Source organism: Malaclemys terrapin, chromosome 11 (assembly GCF_027887155.1).
Source record: "Malaclemys terrapin pileata isolate rMalTer1 chromosome 11, rMalTer1.hap1, whole genome shotgun sequence".
NCBI lineage: Eukaryota > Metazoa > Chordata > Testudines > Emydidae > Malaclemys > Malaclemys terrapin.
The window spans coordinates 4013166-4033280 of NC_071515.1; the positions used below are offsets into that span (position 1 = coordinate 4013166).

The 20115-nt window shown below is 44.6% G+C and overlaps 1 protein-coding gene across 2 annotated transcripts in view; it reads left to right on the forward strand.

Moving 5' to 3' along the window:
- The window catches only part of UBE2F (ubiquitin conjugating enzyme E2 F (putative)), a 131111-nt gene that overhangs the window by 26279 nt on the left and 84717 nt on the right, over positions 1-20115 (forward strand). For both annotated transcript variants that reach the window (XM_054044032.1, XM_054044033.1), the window contains one exon: positions 6620-6685. In XM_054044032.1, coding sequence (XP_053900007.1) covers positions 6620-6685 — 66 coding nt within the window. The remainder of the gene's footprint in view (positions 1-6619; positions 6686-20115) is intronic.

A 20115-nucleotide genomic window follows, 5' to 3' on the forward strand; every position in this document is an offset into this window, starting at 1 on the left:
TATACGGCGAAAGCTTTTAAAAAATGTTTTTCATGTAGACAAAGCATCTGAATAGTTGTAGTTCTTCCTCACTTTCAGGCTGCTGTCACCTGATTGACACAATCACTAGATTAGAATATTAGGGACACTACTTAAAAATCCTGAGAGGTGAGCATTTGTGTTCTTACAGGAGCAAGGAATGATAGGTGCTACTGTGAAAACTAGTTCCTGTAGAGCAGATAGCCATGTAATAAAGGTGGAAAAACTACTCTTGCTGAGTTTTGGTTGGGATTTTAAATGCATAGAATCTTGGAAATTCAAAGTTGCTGTTCTCACAGCAGTCATAATTTGGACCCCTTGAGTATCTCTATTATTCTGTGTTAGCATAAGAGGGAAGGGCTTGTGTCTTGGAGTGAAACAAAAAGCTGTTTTAGCACAGGATGAGGCAAGTTTCTAAAGCCTTGTATTTATTGCGTAGAATGGGTTCTGGCAGTGGGTACACTGAACCATTGCTGGGCACTATTGTCCTTGTCTGTGCTTGCAAGGAAAACAGTGTTCAACACCATTTCCGAAACCGTAGTCAAAAGCAGAGCGCTGAACTCTGTTTCCAGTTATATCGGCAGATAAACTGTAGTGTAGACAAAGCTAGTGTGACATTTTTCTATACGGCGAAAGCTTTTAAAAAATGTTTTTCATGTAGACAAAGCATCTGAGTGGTGCTGCTTAGGTCCCTGACTTGTTACTTTCTCTTTTGTAACGGTTCTGAATCTGGAGCAACTCCTTACCCTCAAATTCAGTCTTCTCACAGTGTAAGAAACTACTACTAAAAAGAATTGCCTTCTGATGGCTGGGTGGGAGAAAGGAGGAGGGGTAAAAGTTGGTGCTGGTCACTAGGGAAGGTGAGAACATGCAAGAGGGGAAGATACTTGAAAAAGAGAAGATAAATTAATGCTGATATTTCAATATCTCACATTTGCACTGTTTTACCTAAGTATAGAAGTTTTTTATTGTGCAAGAGTATGTTCAACTTTATTAATAAAAATATTTAATACATTTTTTGCATGGAGACACTTCATAAGTTGATTAATAATGAACTTCATATACATGCCTGTAAATAAAATATTTATATTCTTTGCTGTGCTTTGCTGCTATTTCAGCTTATTGGATGGCTTATTTCTTGAAGTCAAAGGCTAGGTTAGTGCAGACATGGTGATATCTTTGCATAATACACATTTGGCTGTCTGCTTAATTTTATGAAGGAACCTAGGTGTGGTTTTTGTGCATTGTGTATGTAGTAGAAATAAACTACTGTGTTTATTCAACTTAAACATAATTAGGTTTCAAATAAATACCTATAAAATGGCTATTTATATCACAAAGTGTCATCTGATATTCCAATCTGGAGTCAGATATATTGGCTTTTCCCCCTCCCTATTATGTCTGTAACTCTGGGTAATATCTGATGTCTACTGCATCTTTGTATGCATGGGTGGATGTTAGATAGATTTGTTTAGCACAAAATAAATTGCACAGCCAAACTAAAATATCTAAATGTGTGTGGGGGGTTTTAAAATATGCAGTGAGGAAATGTTAATTAGAAATTTGAGGTAGTCCATTATAACTGACTTTGATTTAATATTATTTATACAATGTTATGCAATTCTTGTTGTTTTTTAAAACTGGTCTTGATTATACATCTGAAAAAGATTTGGAGGGGGTGTTGGATAATGAGCTGAACATGAGCTTGAAATGTGAGGCTGTGGCCAAAAGAACTCACGTGATTCTGGGAGGCATAAACAGGAATCTCAAGTAGGAGTAGTGAAGTTATTTTACTCTGGTATCGGGCCTGGTGCGACTGCTGATGGAGTATTGTGTCCCTTTCTGGGAGAATGCTGATAAATTGCATAGGGTTCACAGGAGACCCACAAAAACGATTTGAAAACGTGCCTTATAGTGATAGATCAAGGAGCTCAACCTCTTTAGCTTAACAAAGCAAAGACTAAGGGGTGACTTGATTACAGACTATAAGTACATTTATGGGGAACAAATATTTAATAAAGGACTCTTCAATCTAGTAGAGTGAGGTATAATGTGATCCATTGGAGGGAAGTTGAAGCTAACATTCGGAGTGGAAATAAGGTATACGTTGTAAACTATGGGAGTAATTAACAATTAGAACAATTTACGAGGAGTTGTTGTGGATTTTCCATCACTGACCATTTTAAAATCAAGATTGGATGTTTTTCTAAAAGATATGTAGTAGAAATTATTTTAGGGGAAGGTCTGTGGCCTTTGCTATTCAGGAAGTCAGATTAGATGATCACAGTGGTCCTTTCTGGCCTTAAAATCTATGAATAGTTGTGGTTTTGTGCTAAAGAATTACTCTTGCATCAGCACTGTACCTTCATTTCCAGAGAGCTTAGTGCTAGTTCATTTCTCACTTTAAAAAAGTGTAATTTACTAGCCTGGAGGGTGAAACCCACATCATAGGTATGGCCAGGGCAGCAGCAGTGCAGACTTTTCAAATAGCATCTTGCAAATGTATCTCCATCCTGACCAGCAAAAACTCCCTCTGTGGGTGAGAGGGTAATTTAGTTTCCATGTCCATTTATTATTTAGTCTGTCTGTGTAGTTTGCAAACAAAGGTGACATTATGCTGCAGGCTCGTATCCATCGTTCATTCCACGTGGGCCACCAAACAGCCTTCGGATGCCATTGACTTTTGATCATTGTTGGTCTGGGACCTAGAGGAGAGAGACTGGATCCCATTATCAAATTCCCTGAGAAATCCTGTTTCCCTCTTTTTTTCTTACTCTACACCTCTTCCTGCTTTTGTTAAAACTGTCTGTACCTGTATTGTCTCAAGAACATGAGCACAATAACTAGATCTTAGTGTCAAGTATCAGAGGGGTAACTGTGTTAGTCTGGATCTGTAAAAAAAAAAAAAAAAAAAAAAAAAAAAAAACCCGAGTCCTGTGGTACCTTATAGACTAACAAATGTATTGGAGCATAAGCTTTCGTGGGCGAATACCCACTTCGTCAGACGCATGTTGCATGTGTCACATGTGTCTGGCGAAGTGGGTATTCACCCATGAAAGCTTATGCTCCAATACGTTTGTTAGTCTATAAGGAGCCACAGAACTCTTTGTTGCTTTTTATAGTTCTTAGTGGTGCTCAGATACTGTGGTTATGATATAACATCTTGAATAGAATATAGACAAAAATACCAAATACTCTTGGCAAAGTTTGTACTTCGATGGTAATAAAGGAGATCTGGCCTGTTAAAGTGACAGGTTAAATGCTGTCTGTACCTTCTGTCTTAGAAGACATTGGGATTAAAACACTGCATCTTTGCGCACTGCCCTTGTATTGCTGAGTTAGCTTTGTAGGTACTGACTGTGTAGCTTTATAAGTGAATTTGAAGATTTAAATGGCTGCAGTTACTCTGAAATGATATTCTGTGGTCACCAGATTCAAGTAGTCCCTGCCAGGCTATATGATGTCTTAGATGTTGAAATGTTGTTTAACGAATTAAATTAACTTTTTACATTAAAAGGTACATGCAGGCAAAACAGGATTTCAGCTTGTTTGGTCTTCCGAAAATACTGTTTTTAAGTCCAAAAGAGTTCAAGAAACTATGTAATTGAAATTTGAACTCACTGACCTTTACATTATTTTTTAAAAATCACATAGAGAGAAAATGATTTAGGTAACTGTTTTCAGAGGGAGAACTTACTGGTCTGGTAACTTGTTATGGCTTTGAAATTGTTATTGTGGCAGGCATAATGGTTTTGTGAGAGTTCATTGTGCCACCAGGGTGTGGGACCAAGGTACAGAGACTGATTTGCTCTCTAAGATAGCCAGTAAATAACACATTTTAGGAGGCTGTGATGCTTCCCGGGGAACCCAGAGTTGTTAAGCACCTTGCTATTTAAATGTGCTTCCCTTAGCCTGAGGAAGCCTTGTATGTGCCTGCAATGGATCAGCTTCCCAGCTCCGCCAGCCATGGGCAACACAAGCACTCCTCTCTAGGCATCACAGGCCCTGATGTCACTCTGTAGGTTAGTGATAGGCACTCTCCAGACCTCAAGCCCTCCAAGCATCACCTTGGATGTCCAGCCCCTACTCTAGTAGACATGGACAGTATTCACCAGTTCACTGCTTCCCAAGAAACAGTACTCCCTAGCATATCAGTTCCATCTCGGATCACCACTCCACTTAACTTAGAGCACTTAATTTGTTTATAGTGAAATTTTATTTAACAAAGTATGGAGATTCAGTTAGTAGCAAAAAGCAACAGAGGGTCCTGTGGCACCTTTAAGACTAACAGAAGTATTGGGAGCATAAGCTTTCGTGGGTAAGAATCTCACTTGTTCAGATGCAAGAGCATCTGAAGGCTTGCATCCGAACCCCACTGGCTGCGGTTCGCCACTCCAGGCCAATGGGGGCTGCGGGAAGGGTGGCCAGCACATCCCTTGGCCCGCACCGCTTCCCGCAGCCCCCATTGGCCTGGAGCGGCGAACCGCGGCCAGTGGGAGCCGCGATTGGCCAAATCTGCAGACGCGGCAGGTAAACAAACCGTCCCGGCCCGCTAAAGGGCTTTCCCTGAACAAGCGGCAGCCTGACTTTGAGAAGCACTGGTCTAGAGCTTAGACTTATTAACAAGATACTCTCATGTCTGAAAGTATTGCTCACCAAAAATACTTTGCAGAGCTTTGTAGCCAGGTTGGCTGTGGCCCTTGTTTCATAGACATGCTGTCTGTCAGCTGGCCTCCTAAGGGAAGGATTCAGTGTGCATCTTTGTGCTCCATGATATATCAGACCAATCCTTTTTCATAAGCAGGACACCCCCTTTCTGTTTTTCTTTCTGTAGATTTCTGCTCTTGTAGATTTTGCAATCACTCAATTTGTATCTGTCTCAGTATCCAAATAGGCATACAGTGAAAGGCATGCAATATACAATACGCTAATGGTCAGATTTCTGGTGACTTGCCTTAATCCCAAGACCTTGGGAGCATAATTTTCAGTATAGGTACATAACTCCTTAAATGTTATCCATACCTACATTTCACAATTATGATGACCAGTTGGCTACTGGCTCTCGGTAAAGATCTCACATGCCACCCTTGGGTCGGATATCTGTATAATAATTCACCAAAGGGATCCCTGTAAAATCACTGCCAGCTGGCACCAAGGCTGGGTCACGGAGGCATATTCTGTTCAGTACAGCTCAGCTGTTATTACACTTTGTGGGTGTGAATGGTATTTTTAGTTAAGGTGATGTGGAATGCAGAAGAGCATGATATTGTACCATAGGCTGTAATAGAAGTTATTGTCCCAGTTGGAAACCCTGACGTTCAGAAATATTAACTACTAACCTTCAATGCCACAAAAGACCTGGTTTGTCACGCTAGGACTCTCCTTGCTGTAACAGTATCTTATGCCAATCAGCTCGTGAGTGATTCACGGTACACTACAGGCTTGGAGGCTGTTTTTCTTTGTGGATACAAATGGGGTGGCAAGGGGAGGTTTTTAGACCATATAAAATTAAATTACAATTTAAAGGTTTGCACAGCGAATTAGCAGTCTCTCTCTCTCTTAGATTTGGGAAGGAAGTGACTTAGGAAGCATACCTCTGAGGGATTTAGGACTTGTGTTTAAAATGTGAAACTTTCTATAGTGGGGAAAAAACAGAATATTGCTACGTTTCAGGGGTGACCGACATCATATGGCCTGGTCTGGTGTTTAGAGAATCCCAGAATAACCTTAAGGGCTACCAAACTTTTATATAAATCTGTATCAATTTATCTCATTAATCTCTTCCCCATTTACCTAGAAAATCTTTTTACTCTCCACAAGTGATGAGATTATTTCCCTTCAAGTGCTGTTTTAAGTGAAGAGGAATATTTGCAGTTGCTCAAACTAGATTGTGAAAATTACAAGTTAATATTTGTCATTGTGCTTCAGGGCATTAATCTGATCATGATCTGGGGTTGGGACGAAACGTTATCCATCCAAAGGTTTATATTTGTGTAACTTGCCAGATCTGCTATGGATTTTTTAATTTATTTTGAAGCATCAGCTGTATGGCACTTCCAGAGGCTCATTACTGTACTTGGATAGACCACCGGTCCTTTCTGTATGGCAAGTCACATTTGACGTTCCTTTAAGGAGACTACATTTGACCTTCAGTTAAGGAATTGCTTGGGACAGAAAAGTTTGTAGTGGAGCTGCCACTTATAGAACTTTGGGGGAAACCCTAATGGTTCTGTATGTCCCATTTCTAAATTTTGATTAGTATCTGTCTGTGGCAACAGTTTGTTTGCATGCTATAATTGGACCTAATTCGCATTTTAAAAGAACATGGCCTATTTTCCTTTACTGGTACATCTTTCCTTCTTCATAACTGCAGATCATAACAGCAGCATGTAGGTGATTTGATGACATGAATGTCATTGACCCCAAGCTATTTAGGGAGGGGAATGAAGGGGATTGAAAGAAATTCTAGCAAATGAGCTCACCAGAATGAAAGCATTACTCCTGAATTAAGGCAGAGTACTTGACAAGTAGAAGATTCTGTACCCCAGAAGATTGAAAGAGGAGAGTTTCATTCATTGATGCAGTTTTTTTTCCTTTGCAGGTACATGTAAAGTGAATTTTCCAGATCCAAACAAGCTCCATTACTTTCAGCTAACTGTAACCCCAGGTAATGTTTTAAAATATTTTTTTTAAATGAAACCCCGGAATGGATTAAGATTAACCCATACTGGCAAAGTTGTTCATGAATTGCTTGGGTTCTATAGGTAATATACAATTAAAAAAAAGTATCCGAGGGGTAGCCGTGTTAGTCTGAATCTGTAAAAAGCAACAGAGGGTCCTGTGGCACCTTTAATTAACCGCTCCAAAAAAGTTTGCCATGAAGAGTTCCATCTGCATCTGAAGAAGTGAGGTTCTTACCCACGAAAGCTTATGCTCCCAATACTTCTGTTAGTCTTAAAGGTGCCACAGGACCCTCTGTTGCTAATTAAAAAAAAGACAACAAATTTTAGGCACTGAACTTACGTTGGGGCATATAGGAACGTTTAAATGTTGATTTTGAGAACTGGAGTCTAGTTAAGGTATAAACATCAATGGAGGCTAGAAAGATGTTTCGATCTCATTTGCTGAAGCAAACTGGATTTGGCTCAGTTTCAGCCTTTAAGGAGTTTTTTAATTGCGGAGATGGATACTTGAAACTATTCTCAGCAGAAATGATTTTATGCATAGTAGGTCATAAATGTTTGTTTTACAAGGAACTCTTCATTGCAGACTTTTTTGGGGGGGTTAATTCAACAGAGACATGACAAAATAGATGAGAAATTTAAGAAGTATTTCAGGAGTATTTCACAAACCTACACATTTCAGAAAAAGGGTGGTCTCTGCTAGCTTCTTAGCAAATATTAGTAACTGTGCTGTCCATGAGGTCTCATACTGCAGCCATCCTTTTTTAAACAAATATACAACAAAACATTTGCTAGTACACCATGAAATAGATCAGTTATAAAAACCAAACTACAGTTTTCAAAATGAAAAATGCTTTTTTGATGCATGTGCTGAGTTTTATGTATTGATTTGCAGAGTTCATCATTTCCTGATGAGTTTCACAGTGAGGTTCTGCTGTGTAAAAATTAAAGCCACTACATTTGAACAGGAAACAAGAACTGGGGTATATCCCCACATAGCTTTTTGGTAAAGTTGTGCAGAATTTTAGCTGGTTAAGACCCTGATCAAACTCCCACTGAACTTGGTCCTGTCTCTGAGATTTTGTGAAACTATCTAAATGGAAACTTTTAGCTGTAAAGTCTAAAGTGCTGAGGTTCAGGTGTTAAAGTAGTGTGTGTGGACAGTAGATAGTCTTCCTTCTGACTCTAGATTTTTTTTTTTTGTAGTTGTTAATTGCACTGAGTTTATAAGATCTGTCCCTGTAATTTTGTGCTAATCTCTGTTGCCAGTAAACAACATGCTGATCAGCGCAGGAAACATCTCTTATCTATCTAAAGCACAGTTTAAACTTATGGTGCTATAAAAATGTTTTCAATAATAAAGACAATTCTAATTTGGCATTGGTACCAATAGTTAAACTAGGCAGACACTAGAGGTCGCTGTTGTTACTCATTAGTAAAGATAAAATAACGTGTATTTGGCAATAGAAATCTTGGATCTTTCAGTTTAATTTGTGTTTTCTTGGACTGGAAAATTTGGCAAGACCGCCCCATTTAGTACACTAAAACTGATAGCAAAGACTGAATGTATTAAATGTGACAAAAGTTTCATATTAGCAACTGGTTGTGTGTAGAGGGTATGCTAATTAAATACATGTGAAGGTCATCAAATCTGTTGGCATGTGCCAACTGTTGCCCTTTAGTTTAAGAGATGCCATTCATAATACTGTGGAAAATTTTAGTTGACTTTCTGTAGGGTCACCAGGATCTAAATTAATACTATCCTAAGTGTGAAACAAAGATGGCTTTTTCTTTCTTTTTTTTTTTTTTTTGTATTAAACCTAAACCAGCTTAGGTAGTGCACAATAGTTTACTTCTGTAACTGTAAACTACAGCTAAACAAGGAGACATGCACTGTTCATGTTCATGATGACGATCATTGTGCTAGCTTCATTACTGAGGCAAAATTACAAGGAGAGAGGTGATTTTATTCTTTTTAGTTAACATTTTGTTAATCTAATTATAGCTGCACAGCTGAAGTCCTGGCTTTTACAAACTGATCAAAATAAACATCTATTTTCAGCTGTGCATAATTCAGTTACAAAACTTGTGATCCATTACCACTTAACCCATGCATCTGTTCATGTGAACATAACAGAAATACCCTTTGCTTTTAATGTAATAAAACAAGCCAAAAAGAACCTCCCAAATGGCTACGGTTTGTGGGGCACACAATCACAGTGTTCTCTTACTGAGACATCAGAGAGTTGGGTAAGTATTTCTCCCAGAATTGTCCTGTCTCAGATTGGTATTATACATGCACCAGAAGAACCTGTTACCGTAATACTCGGTACTTACCGTTCAGGAAAAGCCAGTTTTCCTCCTCTTTTCCATATTTAAAAGCCACTTTGAGTAGTTAAATTCAAGTGCTCACTTCTAGAAGTGTCCTAATGTGGCCATTCTCCAGCTTGGTGGTTAAGGGAATGCCTTCCAAAGGATCAGCCTTGCAGTTTTCAAATTACAGGGCAAGAGTTGGACTCAGCCTGATTTTTGGGCCAGTGAATTCTATACCTTAAACCTTTCCTGTAGTATTTTAATGGTGCATCACAATTCAGTATTTGGAGATCCAGACTTTGAAGAATAACTAGGATAGGATTGGTAGCCAATGTACAGCATGGAGGACCAATGTTGTTTCTTGTTGGTTCACTCCATTTAGCAGAGGGTCTGCTAGGTGGTTGGTTTATGTATATGTTGGGTGACCATCTGTGTCTGGCCAAGCTACGGAAGTTGCCATGAAACAGCCAGTAGATGACAAACGTTGACGATGGGATTAAATTTGTACTGGGAGTGAAAGTTGCAATAAATTGTACTAGTTAATCTAATTTCTAGAGGAATCCTAAAGTGTAGAGCAGGGGTGGGCAAACTTTTTGGCCGAGGGTCACGTCTGGGTATGGAAATTGTATGGTGGGCCATGAATGCTCACAAAATTGGGGGGTTGGGGTATGGGAGGGCGAGAGGGCTCCAGCTGGGGGTGTGGGCTAAGGGGTGAGGCTTGAAATGAGGGATTGGGGGTGCAGGAGGGTGCTCCGGGCTGGGACCAAGGGATTTGGAGGGCAGGAGGGGGCTCAGGGTTGGGGCAGGAGGTTCAGGCATGGGAGGGAGCGGGGGGGGGCAGGCTCCAGGTGGCGTTTACCTCAAACAGCTCCCAGAAACGGCTCCTATGCGGAGGCGCAGCCAGGCGGCTCTGCACGCTGCCCTGTCCACAGATGCCGTCCCCGCAGCTCCCATTGGCTGCAGTTCCCAACCAATGGGAGCTGCAGGGGTGGCCCTGTGGACAGGGCAGCGTGTGGAACCCCCTGACTACCCCTACATGTAGGAACCAGAGCGGGGACATGCTGCTGCTTCCGGGAGCCGCATGGAGTGGGGCAAGCCCCCGACCCCGCTCCCCAGCTGGAGCACCGGAGTGAGACAAGCCCTAGACTCCACTCCCTGGTGGGAGCTCAAGGGCCAGATTAAAACATCTGGAGGTCGTAGTTTTCCCACCCCTGGTGTAGAGGGCCATTACAATTGCAGGGAAAGAGAGAGGACAGCTCTATTTGGGGTTTTTAACTTTTTAAAAAAATCTGATGTAGAGAGTTGGTGTGCCTGTTTTTGTTTTTTGTTTTGCTTTGTGGTTAAAATCTCTGTTCTTAGATGCTTTTCATTTTACATAATCTTGGTGACTATGGCAAGTTCTTAATAGACAATCAAAATAAGTTTCTCTATGCACTTCAAGAAAAAGGTAAATGGGAAAATAAATTTATCACAAATGCTAACGCAGAAACATGTTCAGTAGTTTACAGCATAAAGCTGCAGCTCTTTCGTTGTTCACTCCTCACCGAAGCCTTTGTCTAACATATCCGTATACATTTGTTTTAATTCCTGCAACACATAATTATCAAGGAAGGATATGAGTTTGAAATGCAAATATTTACATGGAACATCTTGCATCAGGAGGCTGAATGCTTATTTTATGTAACAAGTTTTTACTTATGGTGAACCTGTGCTCTGGGGGGTTTCTTATTCGTTTAGGAATTAGCTTTGTGCAATACAGATAAGCCACGCAATTGTAGTTTAATGTCTCTAACAGTGAAATTAAATGTCAGCTGTGGCAGTAAAATATTCTTTAGTATTCCTTAGTATTTAGAAGCATCGTTGACTTTTGTCATTATCTGGACTGCTTCCTCCTCCTGCTGACTCCCTGAGCCAGTTGCTCTGTTTTGCAAGAAGATCATTATGGCAGAAGCTTCGTCTACCAGTTACTGTTTGTTTTTCATTTTTTGTAGCAGTAGTGGGTTAAATACTAAGAAAAGCATGGAGATACCTGCAATGTAGGCCTCGGTTACTGATAAAAATTGCAGGGTGAGTATTACCCACTTCACTCTGATCCTCAAAAGGCTGCAGCACAGAGTTTGGATGTGTTGAGGTTCTTCTTGTTCAGTTGCTAGGGTCAGATGCATGACGCCACAATTAATCAGAGGCTGGAGAGGGAATTGCTCATGAGTAAAGTTGAAGGGATGCACAAGATTAATGTGATGAAACAGTAAAAGAGGCGAGTGTCTACTTCCAGATACGCAACCCCGTTTGGATTAATAGTTGAGCCTGCATCAGCAGTAGGATGCAAGTGCCACCAGACCTTGAAAGAAGACAGGGGGAAAGCCAGACTAATCTCTTAAGATTGACAGAGATTTATAACAAATGTGGTCTGCTTCCTGCAGATGATTTAATAATCTTCTTTGACTCTAGAAGTGGATCTTAAATCACCAGAAGAAAATCTGGAAGGTTATGCCTAACTGTCAAAACTGTCAGTCTACTTTCTGCTTTGCTTATTACCGCTTCTATAACTAAACCTCCAGTTACGAATATAATTCTCATTTGGATCCCAATTTGCAGACTGTAACTTTTGAGTTGCTGCTGCTGCTCTTTGTCACTTAATGTGCAAGGTATTCTATTTGTTGACTGTCTTGGCTTGTGAACCTTCAAAAGTAGAGAAGTAGTGATCTTCTCTTGTAAGCCCCATAACCTTCCTAGGGCAATTATAAAGCTAGAAATTTCCAATCAATACCATGTCATCAGCATAGAAACTACAGAAGATACCAGATATCTTGTCGAATGGAATGGAGAGGTGTATATCTGGTTGGCTGCTCAACCCAACTTTTAAGAAAATCAAACTGGCCCACAAAGAGATCTTCAGTAGTCCAAGGAAGACAGACAATCCTCGTTGAGGATTATATGCTAAGAAGAATGGAAAGAGCATTCTGCAAGGCACAGGTGGCCAACAGGATGGTATTCTGTCATAGATTCATAGATTCTAGGACTGGAAGGGACCTCGAGAGGTCATCGAGTCCAGTCCCCTGCCCGCATGGCAGGACCAAATACTGCCTAGACCATCCCTAGTAGACATTTATCTAACCTACCCTTAAATATCTCCAGAGACGGAGATTCCACAACCTCCCTAGGCAATTTGTTCCAGTGTTTAACCACCCTGACAGTTAGGAACTTTTTCCTAATGTCCAATCTAGACCTCCCTTGCTGCAGTTTAAACCCATTGTTTCTGGTTCTATCCTTAGAGGCTAAGGTGAACAAGTTCTCTCCCTCCTCCTTATGACACCCTTTTATATACCTGAAAACTGCTATCATGTCCCCTCTCAGTCTTCTCTTTTCCAAACTAAACAAACCCAATTCTTTCAGCCTTCCTTCATAGGTCATGTTCTCAAGACCTTTAATCATTCTTGTTGCTCTTCTTTGGACCCTTTCCAGTTTCTCCACATCTTTTTTAAAATGCGGCGCCCAGAACTGGACACAATACTCCAGCTGAGGCCTAACCAGAGCAGAGTAGAGCGGAAGAATGACTTCTCGTGTCTTGCTCACAACACACCTGTTAATGCATCCCAGAATCATGTTTGCTTTGTTTGCAACAGCATCACACTGTTGACTCATATTTAGCTTGTGGTCCACTATAACCCCTAGATCCCTTTCTGCCGTACTCCTTCCTAGACAGTCTTTTCCCATTCTGTATGTGTGAAATTGATTTTTCCTTCCTAAGTGGAGCACTTTGCATTTGTCTTTGTTAAACTTCATCCTGTTTAACTCAGACCATTTCTCCAATTTGTCCAGATCATTTTGAATTATGACCCTGTCCTCCAAAGTAGTTGCAATCCCTCCCAGTTTGGTATCATCCGCAAACTTAATAAGCGTACTTTCTATGCCAATATCTAAGTCGTTGATGAAGATATTGAACAGAGCCGGTCCCAAAACAGACCCCTGCGGTACCCCACTCGTTACGCCTTTCCAGCAGGATTGGGAACCATTAATAACAACTCTCTGAGTACGATTATCCAGCCAGTTATGCACCCACCTTATAGTAGCCCCATCTAATTTGTATTTGCCTAGTTTATCGATAAGAATATCATGCGAGACCGTATCAAATGCCTTACTAAAGTCTAGGTATACCACATCCACCGCTTCACCCTTATCCACAAGGCTCGTTATCCTATCAAAGAAAGCTATCAGATTGGTTTGACATGATTTGTTCTTCACAAATCCATGCTGGCTATTCCCTATCACCTTACCACCTTCCAAGTGTTGGCAGATGATTTCCTTAATTACTTGCTCCATTATCTTCCCTGGCACAGAAGTTAAACTAACTGGTCTGTAGTTACCTGGGTTGTTTTTAGTTCCCTTTTTATAGATGGGCACTATATTTGCCCTTTTCCAGTCTTCTGGAATCTCTCCCGTCTCCCATGACTTTCCAAAGATAATAGCTAGAGGCTCAGATACCTCCTCTATTAGCTCCTTGAGTATTCTAGGATGCATTTCATCAGGCCCGGGTGACTTGCAGGCATCTAACTTTTCTAAGTGATTTTTAACTTGTTCTTTTTTTATTTTATCCGCTAAACCTACCCCCTTCCCATTAGCATTCACTATGTTAGGCATTCCTTCAGACTTCTCGGTGAAGACCGAAACAAAGAAGTCATTAAGCATCTCTGCCATTTCCAAGTTTCCTGTTACTGTTTCTCCCTCTTCACTAAGCAGTGGGCCTAGTGGGTCATCTCAGAGCCAAGATATGAAATGTCCCTCTCAGATTGAAAAGGCTGATGTCGATGGTGTACATCAGCACTAATGTCATTGCATTGTGGGATATCTTAGATTATAGATGACTTCAAGAACTCAGAAGGGTGCTGCAGAAGAAGAAAGTCCAAGTAATCTTTCCTGTCCTGAGAGTGAAGGAAGATGCAAAGTGGAAGACGCAGGAAGTAAACCGCTGGCTAGGTAAATGGTGTAAGGTAGAAGGCTCTGATTTCACTGAACATTGTTCCACTTTCTGTGGAGAGCGGCGAGTTTGTACAGTTTGGATGGCTTCTGGCCTCCATCCCAGTTCTCAGAGGCAGGCTGGCTAGAGTAGTCAGAAGGCCTAATAAAACTAATTAAAAAAAAAAAAAGGGGGGAAGGTGAAAAAGGGGATCATACAGTCACTCCTTTCACACAAAAACATGATGTTGAGTACAAAATAAATAAAACACAGAAAGACTTGAAGAGAAATACTGTATTTACCTATAAGCCAATGCTAGGAGCCTGGGTAACAAACAAGAGGAATTGGAATTGCTCATTTATGCACATAAATTCGATCTAATTGGTATTACTGAAACCTGGGGGGGGGGGGGTGAGTCACATGATTGAAATGTTAAAATCAATGACTATAACCTGTTTAGGAAGGATAGAGTGGGAAAAATGGGAGAGGAAATGGCACTGTCAAAAATGGCTTTACCCACTGGAGTTGTTGGCAACTCGGGGAAAAAAAGATCTTAAATGTTTATGGATCTGTGACCTAACAGATAAAGACCAAAATGGGATGCTAGTTGGTATCTGCCACAGATCACCAAATCCCACTAGGAACAAGGATGACTAGCTTCTGAAGCACCTATCCATAACATGTGCGAGGAAAAAGCTACGTGATCATGGGGGAATTCAGTCTGAATGACACATGCTGGAGGTTTTATGCTCCCAGTACCAACTCAAAAAGTATTGTATCCAGCACTAAGGGGATTCGATATTAGATCTCCTCTTGATGAAAGAGGAATTGATCACAGAACTAAAATTAGTGGTTGCTTAAGTACAAGTGATCATGACACTATCATGTTTGTTACGTGCAACAGAATAAAGTCCAAATTATAATATATAGATGTGTAGTGCTTTAAAAGGGCCAATTTCACAAAGCTTAAAAAAAAACCTGAGTCAGGTCAGTTGGGAAAGAGAATTTAAACAGAAAATGTGAATGATAATGGGGAGTTGTTCAAGAACATTTTGCTAGATGCTCAAAAAGCTACAATCCAGAAAGAAGTCAGTATTGGTTAAATCCAACCTGTCTTAGAAAGGAAGTGAAGAGTTGGGGCGGGGTGGGGGGGTTGTGTGCACGAGTGTGTGTGTATGTTTTATACACACACAAATGGGGAAAAGGGGATATTGCATAAATCATAAATATAAATCAGAAGCTCAGAATGGTTTAAAAAAAAATTTGACCAGGGAAGCGAAAGGACAGAAGGACAAATCTATAGTGAGCAGAGTTGAGCACTGTAAGAATGAGTTCTTCTTCGAGTGGTTGTTCATGTCCATTCCAAGCAGGTGTGTGCATGCTGCGTGCACGCCAGCCGGAAGATTGTACTATAACAGCGTCCGTAGGGTCGGCTTCAGCGCCCCTTGGAGTGGCGCCCTCATGGCGCTGTATATAGGGGCCAGCCGACCCTCCACCCCCTCAGTTCCTTCTTACTGCCAGTGACGGCTAGCTGGAACTTCGCGTGCTCTTCAGCAATCGTGGCAGTGTTCCGTCGTTGTTGTAAATAGTTAGTTAGCTTGTTGTTTAGTGTTAGCTTAGTTAGATAGTAGTTGGGGGGGGGGGTCCCCAAGTTTTTGTCGCCCCGCTGGTGAATGCCCGGGTCCCCAGGGTTCAAACTCTGCAGGGGCTGTGGGAAATTCATGCCGAAGAGTGACCCGCACTCTTCATGCTTAAGGTGCCTAGGGGAGAGCCACCAAAGAGAGAGGTGCAGTATCTACAGGGCTTTTCGCCCCAGGACTCTCAAAGATAGAGAGCAGAGACTTAAAGTCCTCCTAATGGAGGCGGCCCTGCGGCCGCAATCAAATTCCGGGCCTACCGAGCTGGCACCCAGCACTTCATCCTCGGTGCGCAGTGCCCTTACACCGGCGATAAGTTGTGAGGCCAAGGCCCCCAAACACCGGCACCGGAGAGAATCGACGCACAAGAAATCATCCTCTATGAGACACCGTTCCCCATCGTCAGTGCCGGTTAAGAAGAAGAGACCTGTGAGGGAACATTCCCCCCCACCGGGCGTCTTAAGGGGCGGGCGCCGTCTACGAGTGCTACGGGACAGTCCACGCCGCAGACCCATTTGGCCATCCCGTTGACTCCCACCCCAGAGAGGGTACGGTTGAGTCCGGACAGGCCTAGATCCCCGGATATTATGGAAGAAGTGCGCCTTCCATCGACGCCGGAGGCATTCGAGGCCACCTCTGACCTCTTGAGCCTCCCGGTGCCGGTGTCGCCGCACCGGTGCAGAGAACCTCCAGCTACCGCTTGACCCCAGTTTCAATCTAGGGGCAAACTGGCAATGCTCTCGCCGCGCTCCCCGCGCTGTGCCACTCTAGCGGCACCGGAGCAGACAGCACCCTCTCCGGTCCCCGGCGACAGTGGGTACCGCGCCTTCTATGTCCTCGTACTCAGAGACCTCTGACTTGGAGGCGGACCCGTACTGCTCTAACAGATCGAGGAGCAGGCGATCGTCCTCACCAACGAGTACCCAACTGTACCCACCGCAGTGGCAGCAGCAGTGGCAACCGCCCCCACCCCCCAATGGCCGTTCTGGATGCCATGGGCCTACCACCAGTCAGTGGGTCAGGCGTATGGACCCCGTTCACAAGCCGCATCTGTCTCTTCGATGTCGGCGGCCCCGCCGCTAATGCCACCACCACCGGCACCGCCGTCTGACAGGAGTGTGCCACAAAGGGACACGGCACGGCCTAGCCAGACAATGGCACCGACGGGGACCTTGTTCCCAATGCTGCAGGCACCGTCCAGCACACTTTGTCGCTCGGTGTCGATCCCGGTACCGGCCGTGGTGCCGCATCCTGAGTCCGCACCGGCCCCGCAGCCTGAGTACCATGTGCCACAGGCCCTCGTAGAGGGAGAGGGGGTAGATGAAGGCCCTCTTCAGGGGATTTCTTCCTCCTCATCTCCGGATGAGGCAGTAGCGGGAACTTCAGCGGCACCGGCCCTAGAGGACAATAGGATCCTCCAACAGCTGCTTACTCGAGCAACCCAGAGCCTCTCGATCCAGCCTGAGGAGATCGAGGTGGATACAGATCCGGTGGTGGACATCCTGACCCCGTCTGGCCCATCCAGGGTAGCCCTACCTCTCATAAAGACCATTATGGACACAACCTGCACCTTGTGGCAAACTCCAGCCTCATTGGCCCCTACGGCTAAAAGGACTGAGAGGCGATATTTTGCTCCATCAAAGGGCTATGAACATCTTTATACACACCCTCCCCCGGACTCCCTAGTGGTAGATGCAGCCAACTAGAGGGAGCGCCAGGGGTTCCAGGGAGCTACCCCCAAAAATAGAGAGGCATTTGCGCATTGCCAATCAGCAGGCCATAGTGAGCCAGTATGGACACAACACGTGCTCGGCTTTGTCTAGGTTCACGGACCTCCTTCCGCAGGAGTTGCGAACCGAGTTTTCAGCCCTGGTTGAAGAGGGAAGATTGATTACCCAGGCTTCCCTCCAGACGGCCTTGGATGTGGTCGATTCAGCCTCACGCAGGTTAGCGACTGGTCTGGTCATGAGGCGCGGAGCCTGGCTTCAAGTTTCCGGCCTCCCACATGAGGTCCAACAAACGATCCAAGACCTTCCCTTCGAAGGGCCCACACTTTTCTCAGAGAAGACAGATAAGCGGCTTCATAACCTAAAGGATTCATGGACCATCCTCCGTTCATTAGGTCTACACACCCCGGTCACCCAGCGTAGGCAGTTCAGGCCACCACAGGCCCCACGGCCGTACCAGCCTCAAAATCGAGGGGATGCCTTGCGCAGAAGGGCAAGGGCGGGCAGAAGGAGGCAACAACAGCAGCCCTTCGGCCAGTCATCTGCCCAACCAAGGCCTACACAGGGGCCTAGACCACCATTTTGATGGCTTGGTCGAGGACGACCTCCCAGTCAGAACCCTGGATCCTTCCAATCTTACCTTCTTGTCACGTCTGTCCCCCTTCTGTCGTGCGTGGGCCCGGATCACATCGGACACTTGTGTGCTTCGCATGGTAGAGAGGAGATATTCTATCCAGTTCTCCTCCCTCCCGCCCCACCAGCTCCCCTCCCCGTCCCTCTTCAGGGACCCCTCTCACGAGCAACTTCTACTTCAAGAAGTTGAGTGCCTCCTCGCAGCAGGGGCAGTAGAGGAGGTTCCTCAGGAGCTATGGGGCAGGGGCTTCTATTCTCGCTATTTCCTAATACCGAAAGCGAAAGGGGGCCTCAGACCTATTCTGGACTTGCGGCATCTCAGCAAGTTTGTAAAGAAGCTCAAGTTCCGCGTGGTCTCTCTGTCCTCCATCATTCCTTCCATGGATCCAGGAGACTGGTATGCCGCCCTCGACTTAAAGGACGCATACTTTCACATTGCGATAATCCCTCAGCACAGGCGTTACCTCAAGTTTGTCGTGGGCAATGCTCATCTACAATTTACGGTTCTGCCCTTTGGTCTGTCAGCAGCCCCAAGGGTCTTCACAAAGTGCATGGCAGTCGTGGCAGCCTTCCTGCGCAGGCAGGGGATTCAGGTGTTTCCCTACCTGGACGATTGGCTCATCAAGGGCAGGACCAAGGCGCAGGTGGAGGCTCAGGTGGTCTTCATCAGGCAGACCTTCCTCGAGCTCGGCCTCTTACTCAACGAGGCCAAGTCCACACTATCTCCAACCCAAAAAATCGAATTCATAGGGGCAGTTCTGGACTTGACACACGCCAGAGCATATCTCCCAGAGGCCAGATTCCAGACTATGTCCAACATTATACTCGGCCTCCAAGGTTACCCGACCACCAAAGCAAGAAACTGCCTCAAATTACTAGGGCACGTGGCGGCATGTACCTACGTGGTGAGACATGCCAGACTCAGACTGCGCCCACTCCAGTCCTGGTTGGCAGGGGTGTATCGGCCGGTCAGGGACTCCCTAGAATCAGTGGTGACGTTACCTCGGCCGGTGTTGGATTCCCTTCAATGGTGGCTCGACCCGCGGGAGGTCTGCACGAGAGTGCCTTTCCTCGACCCCGAGCCCTCCCTATCCCTGGTAACGGACGCATCGGATCTGGGATGGGGTGCACATCTGGGCGGCCTCAGCACCCAAGGCCTTTGGTCACAAGAGGACCTTTCGTTGCACATCAATGTCAGGGAATTACGAGTGGTGCACCTCGCATGCATAGCCTTCAAATCCCAGCTGGCAGGCACGTGCGTTTCTGTCCTCACTGACAACACTCCAACGATGTTCTATATCAACAAACAGGGTGGTGCTCGCTCCTCTCCCCTGTGCCGGGAGGCCCTCGCATTATGGGACTTTTGCGTACAGAACGTAATTCACCTGACAGCGTCCTACCTCCCGGGGACGCACAACGGGCTTGCGGACGCCCTCAGCCGCTCGTTCCAGGGTCACGAGTGGTCTATCCGCTGGGATATAGTACTCTTAATTTTCCGGCTCTGGGGTCATCCCCAGGTGGACCTGTTTGCTTCCAGCGAGAAGGGCAAGGACGGGCAGAAGGAGGACGTGTCTTCAATTCTGCTCCCTCATGGGACGCAGTCCGGGGACTCTAACAGATGCCTTTCTCCTCTCTTGGGCAGACGAGAGAGGAGAAAGGCATCTGTTACGCCTTTTCCCCCGATTCCCATGGTTCACAGAGTAATCCTCAAGGCCCGCAGAGATCACGCTCGGCTCATCCTGATAGCGCCGGCGTGGCCGCGCCAGTACTGGTACACATCGCTCCTGCACATGTCTATTTGGGTGCCCCTCAGGTTGCCCCTACTACCGGACTTGATCACACAGGATCGCGGTCGCCTCCTTCACCCGAACCTGGAGTCATTCCACCTTACAGCCTGGATGCTCCAGGGCTAAGCCCTGTGGAGATGCAATGCTCTCATCAGGTCAGGCAGGTCCTTCTTGGTAGCAGGAAGCCTTCAACAAGGACCACGTACTTGGCCAAGTGGAAGCGCTTCTCACTTTGGGCCACACAATGGGGTCATGCTCCCTTGCTCGCCCCAATCCCTCTTATCCTGGACTATTTACTATATCTCAGACACCTAGGACTGATTCTCTCTTCAGTTCGAGTACACCTTGCTGCCATCTCGG